Source organism: Buceros rhinoceros, unplaced genomic scaffold, assembly GCF_000710305.1.
Source record: "Buceros rhinoceros silvestris isolate BGI_N320 unplaced genomic scaffold, ASM71030v1 scaffold2861, whole genome shotgun sequence".
In the NCBI taxonomy this organism is placed as follows: Eukaryota; Metazoa; Chordata; class Aves; order Bucerotiformes; family Bucerotidae; genus Buceros; species Buceros rhinoceros.
Window position 1 is genome coordinate 1 of NW_010392365.1, and position 11,438 is coordinate 11,438.

At 39.2% G+C, this 11,438-nt stretch overlaps 1 protein-coding gene across 6 annotated transcripts in view; it reads left to right on the forward strand.

Annotated features, from left to right (window-relative positions):
• The first annotated feature begins 7,536 nt into the window (after positions 1 to 7,536).
• The window catches only part of LOC104500726 (plasma membrane calcium-transporting ATPase 2), a 173,169-nt gene continuing 169,267 nt past the window's right edge, over positions 7,537 to 11,438 (forward strand). For all 6 annotated transcript variants that reach the window (XM_010144422.1, XM_010144424.1, XM_010144423.1 and 3 more), the window contains exon 1: positions 7,537 to 7,735. In XM_010144422.1, coding sequence (XP_010142724.1) covers positions 7,537 to 7,735 — 199 coding nt within the window. The remainder of the gene's footprint in view (positions 7,736 to 11,438) is intronic.

The window sequence follows — 11,438 nt, forward strand, 5'->3', positions numbered from 1 at the left end:
CACCCCCGCCCTTCCCCTCTCTGCCCTGCCCAAGCTCTGAAACTGATGCAATAGTCTCTGCTGGATCCTGGGTGTGTGCTGGGATATTTTCCTTAGCTGATCAGCTATTGCTTGTAGAGCATTTAACTTAGCTTTTTTTTTTAATATCTACCTTATTTAGTGATACCTGAATATCTGAAGTGTGAATATTTTAGCTTTTTTTCCAGCTGCGGTTTCAGTTAAATTGATAACATAGTTTGGAAGTTGGCCTTCCTTGGAATGACTGTGCTGTGTTAGCCTCTGTAAAGACTCAATGTAGCTATACATGAAACCATGAATTTTCTAAAGCTTATATAGGTGGAGAACAGGTCTTTGTTCAGTGCCAAAAGCACAGCCCTGGAAAGTAGGAATATGTGTTGTGTAGGAGGGTAGCGAATAAAAGAAATCCAGTAACTGCTTTGCAATGTAGCATTAGAGTCATTGCAGAATAAATAGCTAACGAAAAATAACCTTTCATTTTATCATGAAATCAAAACAAAATAAATTCATGTTAGTACTAGCAAGAAACGAGAAAGGGTTCTTAAGGCTTGTGGCTAGAGGAGACTTTACTAGAAAACTTCTTTTGCATTGGAGATCGCTTTTTAGTAAGCATCTCTCCTGCTGCGTAGGGCTCTGTCCCAGCTGGAGCACGTACTGCTGGTGAGCCTGCTGCTCCCATACAGCAGTGCCTGAAGCCAGCGAGTGTGGTGGTGTTCACAGCAAAGCCAGGAATATTTCGTAACCAGACAAGTGCTCAGTGATGAGCGATAATAAACATCATTTGGTTTCTTATTGCAGTCTGTCTACTAGCAGCATTCATAGAGAGTGCGGCTCTGGCGTCAGGAGGGAGGATTTCATCTGCAGGACCCGATCCAATCTCCCAGAAGTCATTGATAGACTCATTTCATTGACTGTAATGGGATGGAATTGATTCCTTTAATAGTATTTTTGTTCCTGTCAGTAGTTCATTTGGCTTTGCTCTAACCATTTACATAAGTAACGGTGGAAAATAGACTTTGTATCACATTGTAGACTGAATAACTGTACACTGGAACAGGGCACTGGAGGTAGTTGCATTTCACAATAGCTATTTTACGTTTCTCTCAGTATACTGGTACAGCATGGAAAAAATTTTTCAAAAATTTTTCAGCGTATTTGTGAGGTTGAGTCTCTTTGGTAAGTACCAAGTAAATAGGCTTATTGTATAAGTGAAATAAGAGATATTTTGTGTCCTTTAATAAAGAGTTATTTCCTGACAGTGCCTTTTTTTGCCTTCAAATAATCAACAGTATCTTTCAGAAGGAATGGAATAATTTTTCTTTACTTCACCTGGTAGCAAAACTGGTACAAGTCGTCCAAGGTGACTGGAGATGAGGCTTCATTCAGAAAGGACTGAAACAAGTGTTCCTTTAGGGAATGTAATAAATAGTTGTCCATGATTTTTAAAGAAAAATATTTTCTTTTGAAAAAATATTTTTAAAATGATACCTTAACTTTATTGTCTTTATGTCATCATGTTATTTGGGGAATATATTTCTGTCTACAGAAAAAACAACCGAATGAAGCATCGTAGAAGAAATCCTAATTTTTTTGTAGATGGAATGTATAAATGTATCATTTCTGTGTGCTCATCGTGAATGGATTACAAATGAGTTTTCTTAATGAATTTTGAGTTGTGTTAAGTTATATAGTGATGAAGTCAGAAATATTTTCAGACAACACTTAGCTGCAAAGTTTGGTTTCTTAATCTAGTCTTGGCCTCCTGGTATTGAACAAAAATTTCACACTTGTGAAGGTGCCAACCTGCTTTTATTCAAATGCTGTTTTTTCTTAGTTCCTTCTGCATCTTGTACATTCCTGATAATTAAACTTCAAAGTCGGTATTTGTTTTGAGCATCTTTGAGTGCGTTTGATTAGCTTTGTTGGCTTCTTGGACAGACAATCCATTTCTCATTCTGGTCCGTGAAGATTACCTTCACAAATGGACGGACATTTTGTCTTTGATATGAAAAAACCACAAATTGTAAAAGGTGGTGTAACTGGGCCATGCTTGATCTATTTTGTGCATTGTGTAGAAAACCACAGCCTGCTCTGTAGAAGCCTTTCTCAACCGTTCTCACCTTGCCTAGACCTGCCTTGAGTTTTTCATCCTCTGCAATACGTTGCCAGTCTGTTTCTACCCACACCTTGTATCAGAGTTGGAGGAACTGGAATCTCAAAAAAACCCCTCTCAGATTCAATGGAAAATTCCTTTAAATCTGCTTCCAATCCTGTTTTATCAAGGAATGTTATCTCTCATGCAATGAATACAGATGAATCTGCTTAAATACCAAGAATTCATGAAAATGTGGCACTTGCAGTGCTTCCCCCCTCCCTTCACTTTGGGGGTTCTCTATTGGTTCCAGGGGATCAGCTACCACTATATCTGTAGCCAAATAATAATCCAAGTGGGACAGTAATGTTTCCTACAGCAGAAGGGTGGGAACTGCTAATTCCCTTCGCTGTAATTCAGGGGGAACCAGATCTGTATGCCTCTTCCCAGCTGCAGGATGAGCAAATAGTACCTGAGCTTTGCTGATCTCTCTGCCCTGGCTGTGCCTTTGCCAACCCATTAAGAAGTGATTATCTTTTCATCCTTCCTCCTGTAATGCAAGCAATTCCTTCAACATCAGATTTTCAGACCAGAATTAGCATAATCTTAGATGACAGTTTAGAGAAAAGAGTCAAATTATGAATATATCCTGACTTTTTTTGATCCCGCGAAATCTGCTTGTTACCTTGATACTAATTTTTCTGCCAATAGAAATCCAAATGAAATCAGATGTCAGAATACATGGTGATGATATCTACTTAGAAATCATTCTAACATGCTGTGAAAATATTTACAAGCTTCCACGATGAGACTTTTCCTGATTAGAGAAATAAAAAAATAGTTTTCCCAGCAGGCTTGCAGTTAGCTTATCCAAATTGCTTCTGTTTTAATTGGCATGCATTTGCTCTGAGCAGCTAGAAGATGAAAACTATTTGACTTGGACTCTAAAGGATTGGAAGCGTGTTCCCTAAGACACAGCCACGCTGGAAAAAAAAGCCACCAACCCAACAACAAAACATAATTTGAGTCTCTAGTGTGTTTGTACAACAAAAATCCATGACATCGTTGACAGACCAAATCCCAGACTGAGGTGCAGACATATATTCTGACTTTTAAATGAGGAAAACAAGGGTACTAACTTACTCAGATTTTCTAGTATGTCTTTTGCTACCTGAAGTGAATCTAGGTGAGCCGCTGTTTTGTCTTTCTGTCCACAGCATACTGCTGTTTTCAAACTGCACTTTAGGAAATTTCCTTACCCAAATTTCTTGTTTCTAAAGCTTGTTTCAGAAGCACTGGTAAAAATAAATAAAAAGAAATAACCTCCATTAAAAGCTGCTGCTTTTGTCTGGAAGAACAATGTAACACTGTGTGTGAAATTAGTTTTTCAGTTACTGGGAGTTTTTATTTCTCTTGCTGAACGACTCTGTCAGAGGACTGGTTTTCCCTATAAATTGTCATCATAGGGAATAGTGAGAGCAAACATGCATATCTGAGGAGGAAATGATCCTGTGCTAGAATGATGTGCGCCCTCAGGGTTTAGGGATGATGGCTCTTTGTGACCTGGGAGGCATTTGGTTATCAATAAAAGCCATTGAAGTACATCACAGATGATGGTCTTTGGATTGAAAGAGCAGACCTTGGAGTGAAGAGGCTGAGAAATTTTTGGCCCAAAGGCCGAGAGGGAACTCGGGGCTGATCCCTGGCTATTTCCCACCCCCAGTGCCTGAGATTCAGTTCTCCTCGCTTAGACCCCCCTGTTAGAAAGTAGTCTCGGTTTAGAAGTGCCTGTTTCTCTTCAGAGAGATTGTGAAACCTATGGGATAAGAGCTCTATGGGTAGATCAAGGTAGATGAGAATTGAATTGCTGAGGGTTTTTCGGTAGAATTGTTCTTGAATAAATGTCGTTTGTTCATTTTGATTGATGTATTGCCTGCTTTATAAAATCAGGAATTCTTGCCGGTTCACTTATGCTATATCCATCTTGAAAATATCCGTGCACTCAGTGTATTTTATAAAATAACCTCTTCCCTAACCTCCTCCCCACAAAAACTAGCAGACAAAAAACATCCACCGAAACCTAGAGCAATACTTGGATTTCTTATAGAGAAGACTTAAAATTTCACTCACTTTTAGTAATTAGAGCTATTTTGGAGCTGCAAAGCCTGTAGCCCCTCTGGTGGGGGAATGCTACCATTTGCCAGCCTCAAGTTTTCTATTCCTCAGCTTTTGTTAAAGGGATCTGAACCACCCGGAAAGGGTGAGGTGGTCGTGTGTCGGTCGTGCTAACCTGGTGTGCATCTGGCAGGGTTCCTGAACTTTTCATAAAAGGATCGAATGAAGCCTGCTTGTCTTGTTCCACGGGATTAGAGAGATGCATTTTCAGTGAATAATGTTAGTCGTGCCTTGTGCTTTCTGCATTTTACCATCTGCCTTTCGTAAGCACGAGGTGGTATTCCTTAGTGTCGCAAGATGAGGTGAATCATGTAGAGCCCAAACTGAGTGATTTGTTTTGAACACTCTGGAAGAAGTGTAAACTTCATATTTGGTTTTTTTATTGATTAATATTTAAATGAAGGCGAAATTTAAGCAGGCAAATGACTCAAACATGCTAAAAAGCAACAGCACTGTATTGCTGTGGCTGACAGATGACAATGATTTCCAAGAACAGAAGCAAATACATTAATGTATAGTGATGGACAGTGAGTCAAAAGAGATGCCGTGAAGGTGCTGGACACATCCCACAGAAAAATCACATAGAAAATATCTTTGATACGGATTTTACCACCCTTTGCATCACTAAGGAAGAGAGTAAATGGTTCTCCTCAGAAAATACCAACCCTTATCTTTTCACTGTGTTGTTATGGAACAGTTTAAGAACCATTTTATTTTATTAGAGAAATGTTGAAAAAGCCCACAGTACCAGCAGAGCCCTGTAAATTCTGTTAGCTGAATGGTGTATTTTTGGGGGTTTGGTTTTTTTTTGGTGTTTTAGATGCTTAATGTTCAAGATACTGATGTGTATGTATCTTAAGAATAGATTCTTTTTTTGCCCACTCGCAGTAAATAACAGTCTGTCCTTTTAGCTGTTTGTTATTATTATTGATGCCCCATTTTTTTCCACAGCATTTTTCTGCATATTCTTTTTCGTGATCAAATCTGAGTCTGTTTCATGATGTGATCATCATCATCATCAACTTATCATAGATGAAACTAGGAGGAGTCTAAAATGCTGATTTTAGGAAAGGGGGGCATATAATCAGTGGAGGTTGTGGTGATTCAGTGCCTCTTGGGATGAAGTCTGTTTTACTGAACTTCTGTAACGTTTCTATCCTGCGATTTTTTTTCAAAAGAATGCTACAGGCTGATGTTTTTTCTGTTCACAATAGTGATTCATCTTGTTTAAAATATAGATAAAGCAATAGTGAGTGAGGTCTTTCCTATATGCTCTACGCAGGGAATTATCTCCAAATGAGTTGATGCTGTGCACACTGTCCAGCACACAGGCATGACGAGTTGAGTGGTGTTGACAGAGCAGAGTATCTCCTCTTTGGCAAACAAAGGCCTTTCTTAATTACTGCTTTCAGTTTCTCTTTATTTCTCACCATAAGCTGCATTTTGTGCTGAAATGCTTCTCATGTCATGAACTTGAAAAGCAACGTGTGTAATCAAGGTTCTTAGCAGTAGAATACATGTCAATAAGCAGGATGGGTAGAAGATGCACGTAGCAGTTGGCTTGAAGGAATGTCCTGGGTTTTATCTGTAAGTGAGAGGGCTGACGGAGGTTCAGTTTGTCTGGAGAAGTGAGATATACCAGCTCCAAAGCAGGTAATGTCACTGCGGACACAGGAATCTGTGCATACAGTGGGCTTGACCTTTCCGCTATGCAGAGCAAAGGCAGTGCAGTCAGATCAGTGGAAATACTAAGCCACCGTGTTACGATAACTATATGTGAGTGGCAAATTAAAATTGCTGCACAGATGTAAAATAGGGACTAACAACACTTCAGGATCCTTTTCAAGTCCTTTCTGTGTGTACTCATTTCCACTGTTTATTGCTGATCCTAGAAAGTTAAAAATACATGCTTTGACTCTACAGGTTCATCAGTCCTTAGGCTGGTGGTGTGCTCTTTTAAAGATCTTTTTTGATCGAGAGACCAATTCTGAGACCTATAGATTAGACAGTGCGTACACACTAACCCGGTTGAGGCAAAAAAGAACCCTCTAGTCTCTGTTAAAACTCCCTGTGCCAGATATAATAGCTGGTTTCAGCAGTATTTAAACCAACCTCATTAGAACATGGGAAGGGGAAACAGGTTTTAAAGGCTGGTTTTAGCAAGTAATCAACTGTCTCCCAGATGGTCCAAATGTGACTTGTTCAATGCTGCACATGGTGAAAAAAAAGCCCTCCCACCCCCCTGCGTGTGTGTGTGTGTGCCGGCCCCGTGCTCGCGCATCTGTAGCTGTCAAGGCGAAGCTGTTGGCGGGTAGGCTCGCAGGCGGCACTGAGGGAAAGCAACCCAACAGCTGCCTGTTCAAACCACGCCATGCGGGTGCTCTACCTCTTTTGTGGGTACGCTGACTTTCACAGAGGGCAAGGCTGCCAGATGTAACGTATTGAAATGGATTCTGCATCTGTAACGGTGGCTCCAGTTTTACCACCAGTGTGACTGTCCAGTTTTGCTTTAATCCACGATGAAAAGTAGTAGTGTTTAGCTAATTTTTGTTACTTTCTGGCCTTTATGAGAGAGTCTTTGTTCTTGTCAGGTGGAAGATTGATGTGGCTGTATGAACCAGAGCATATACTGGAGCTGCATCTAGCATGCTGAACTAATCACTTATTAATATTCATGAGCCATCTCATTTAGCAGGTGCTCTCAGGACTTGATTAAAGCAAGCAACACTGCTATTGGTGCTTTAGCTGTAGAGAGCTTTATCTAAGAGAGAGCTAGTGTTATCTTTGTAGTGGATGCTAGCTGGGACTACCTGCAGCGTTTTCCAGGACATCTCTACAGTGTTTCTGCATAGCTTTTCTTAAAGGACAAGCCCAGCTGCAAGGATAGAGAGAATAAATTTGAAATCACCATTGTAAAGCGTTATTGCTCACTCTTGTAATGAATTCTTTCTCTTTGTTCCCAAAGGTCCAGAGGAAGAAATGACCATGTAGATTCTACAGCTTGGGTGCGGCATAATGGGAAATGGTGAATGGAGTGGAGCTGGTCTGCAGCCGTGAAAGCAGCCGTTCTGCGGACCCCTAGTCAGTCAGGGACACCTTGCACGCCAGAGGCATCCACCACGTCACTCGCTGGACACACACTGGATTCTTTTTAATTTCTTAGGTTGGAATTCAAGATTCCTCTCCTTCAATTTTTAAGCAGTTTTAAGATTGTATCAACTGTAACGAGTGGAGCAATATAATCAGCAACAATGGGTGACATGACAAATAGCGATTTTTATTCCAAGAACCAAAGAAATGAGGCCAACCATGCAGGAGAGTTTGGGTGCACACTGCAAGAACTGCGCTCCCTCATGGAACTTCGAGGAACAGAAGCAGTAGTAAAAATTAAAGAGACCTATGGGGAAACAGAGGGGCTCTGCAGACATCTGAAGACTTCACCAACAGAAGGTAAGCATATTTCAGCTGAGTCGGGGGGCTTTCCATAAGTGCTCTCCAGGTCGTGACAGAAAGAGGTTTTGACTCACACCTGAACACAATTCTCATAGTGCTGCCATTATTCCCAACAATAGTAAAAAGAATAAAACAAAAAATAAAAATAAAAAGAAGAGTTTTCAGAGACAGATGATGAAAACAATCTAGCTATAGCTAAAGCTAACATGAGAATAAAAGTGCTGTTTCAAACAGCTAAATGCATTAATTTTTCCTTAAAAGGTAGGGGGGGGAAAAAAAATAACCTGTTTTATGGCATTATAAAGAGGCTTTACCGTAATGCTCTTGGCTGTAAGAAGTTGCAGACTAGCTGCTTCAGAAGAATTTCTAGGTATTATCCTGAGAATCTGAAATGACCTTCTGAGATAAGCATTATGTTACTTTGAGATCAATATGTAACATATATATATATAGAGGTTACCAATCTTGCTTTACTGTATTATAGTTTTGCTTAGGTTATCAATATGTGACTGTATAAATTTTTCATTGCACTTCTTTTTTACGTATAATGAAACTGTTAGTTTCTCATGTTTATTAGTAGCAGTTATAACTTTCCAATATCTATTCTTCTAAGTGTTTTTGGAGTTCTCTACTAGACTATCAGTCATTAGTCTCAAATACCTCCCCATAAAACATTAACAATGGTGGGATGTTTCCCTCTCCTCATGCAATTTTCCTTTAGACCAATTCTTTCTCTTTTAGAATGAGTAGAATTCTATTTTCATCACTGTATTTTTATCTCCAAAGAGTATTAACACTTTTGGAAATTATACAGTCTTTGATGCTGTAATATTTATCTTGTCTTGTAAAGTAGCCAAGATGTTAATTTTAAGTTGGTTTTTTTTTTTCCAAGAAGATAGAAGTCTTGGCTTTATTCCATTGTCTCTTTTTCTAAATTAATCATTTAGTTAACTCTGTTTAAATGCTTGAAAGTCTTGAATTATTGGTGTGATCATAAACATGTCAGTTGTAGAGTCACATAGTGTGGTGTTATAAATTACAGTAGTTGAAGAGTCCCAAAGGAGCAGCTATCAATGCCAGACCTTCAAGCAAATCCTTTGTGGTCCTACACTTGATCATACACAGTCTCGGTTTTATTTTAAGCGTTGTAAACTATAAAGCTTTGAACAGTACCTTTTCAGCAAAGAATTATTAAGCTAATTCAGTGTTGAAATGAGCAGCCAACCCCAATAGCGCTTCAGCATTCATGAGCAGGCTTGTATTCTAGAGTAACTAGTGGCAGATGGAGCATTTTGTAAATGTCTCTCATTTTCTAGTCTTGCCCAAATATCTGACTATTCAGACAGGGCTTCCTTTCCTGCCTGAAGACTGCTCCCGTAGGCGTGATGAGGCAGAAAGATGAGAGCCTGCCACTTGTCTGGGGTTTCTAGATGTCCACTGGTCTTTCAGAGGGTGGCCTAATAGCTGTTGCACACGAGAGAATCAGCTCTTCAGAGAATACGCAGCAGATCTGACATACCCCTGAAACATCTGGGGAACTCCAGACAGAAGTGCAGGATCTCCATGTTAACATGACAGGATAAACACTGATTTATAAATATCCCACTAGGGATTCAGCATCTTAACAATCTGTCAGCAGTTTATAGCATGTCAAAGGTGGAGTCTCAGTCTGGATGAGCTGAGGTCACTTCAGTGACTTCAGTAAGTTTTGCCAACTCATTCTAGCGGTTACCTGGTCAATGTGAACTTCAAAGGAGATGTTAATTGCATTATCAGGTCAATTTATGACATCAGGGAAACTTAATTCCTCGTATCGGAACAGGGTGTATGGATCCAACTAGTCTGGCGTGCTGACTCCAGCAGTAATCTATATCTGATACTTCAGGTAAGGTAACTTTCCTCTAAGCGTTACGTGCGCTTCATCACTTGTGCATTAGGGAAAAACATTTCCAGCTTCAAATGGCAATCAGCATAGCCTTGGAATCATGAAGACTCTGCTGGGTTTTAATTTTAAATTAAATCACATAGGAGGAATTCTCAGACACACTAAGTTTGCATCTTATTTTTAACTGTTTTGCTTGGAAAAATCATTTTCAGAGGGAATCTCTCTGAAATACATCATGTCAAACTTGAAAATGTTAATTTGAGAGAAAGTATCCATAGGAATTTGACAGAAAAACTTGAAAGGCTTGTGTCAAATATAGGCATATGTGTAGATACAGATCTCTAGCTATTGCTTTTCTTGTTTCCAAGCACCATGAAGAAAATTAAAATAGAGCAAAGAAGATATTCTTGAAGACATGACTATTCTTAGAAGAAACAAACGAAATAGTTTCTTATATGGAGATGGAATTTTAACATCCAGTAGATAGGATTTCCAAATGATTTACTGACATATATAGTGGAAGCTCTCATTCTGTCTTTTGGTATTTGCAGCAAGGTATGGATTTCCCGTGGAATATCTTTATGAAAACCCGTAATTTGTAACTATGCCTGAAAATCACTTTTCCAACCAGTGTCTTTTTTTGGTGAAACAGAGTTATCTGAACTTCCAGTATTTTTTATCATTTGGAGTGCTGCACATTTTACACAGTTTTATGAGGAATAACAGAGTAAATGTTACTGCAGGGCACTACTTCTTTCAATAAACACAGTAAACTCATGTTGAGGAAGAGTCCTGGGTGAATATGAATGAAACAGGAAAAAGGACCTGTAGGTTTTGGTTCTTCCCATGCTTGTAAGCATCTTTCAAAATTTATTTTCTTAAAGTCTTTGTCATTTTTTGGGGTATGGCTTAAATAGTTACTGGAACAGAGGAAAAAATGTATCCTAGAAGCAGGCACATTATAATTTGGTAAAATGGGGTCTAATCTGAATTTACCAGCTTACTCAATATTCCGAAAATAAGAAGTAGCAATTCGCTCAGAATTTACTTAGCAGTTCATTTCCCGTGTTAATATGTGGTGTTCCATCTGTGGACTGGTAGACTCAATCACTTTTAGTCCCAGTGCTTTCTTGAAGCTGTTTTCAAGGTCTTGAACTTCACAAGGTAAGGCGTTTTCTGCGTAACTCGTGTTACTTATGCTGTTGTGAAGATATATTTACCCGTGTTTTCTGAACTCTCATGTATTAATTCAGTGTGGAGATTTAAGAGCCTGCTGAATGTGGAGTAGAATAATATTTGCATGCTGAATGAATTTGTAACATTATTATGGATTACAAGGCTTCAGTCTCTTCTTTAAATTTTCTTTCATTGCTTTTCTAACTAGAGATGCAGTGTGGATCCCAGCCCTCAGTTATGCCTGAGGGATTTCCTGCATTAAAGTGATTATATTATAATGAAAAGCTACCATTGAGTACTCATAAAAAGAACTTCCCCAAAATCTATGGAAATACTTCATATTAAAAAATACCAGTATGTGTGTCCTTGAATATGCTTTAAAAAATATTTTTATTCAGATTCGTTTCACTTTCATTATTCTGGTCATACAGAAAACAAGTGGGATGCAGCTCACTGTCATTTTGCAAAACAACGCTGAATCCCCCACTGGGCAGAGCTGTGATGACAATTGTATAATTTTCCATGCAATCTGAGTCTCTGAGGCCCACTCGGGCATTAGTGATACCTTACAAAGGACAGCTGGTAAAGTGTGATGAGCGAGTTGGATGAATACCAAATGAGCCTGGAATCCACTCTTTC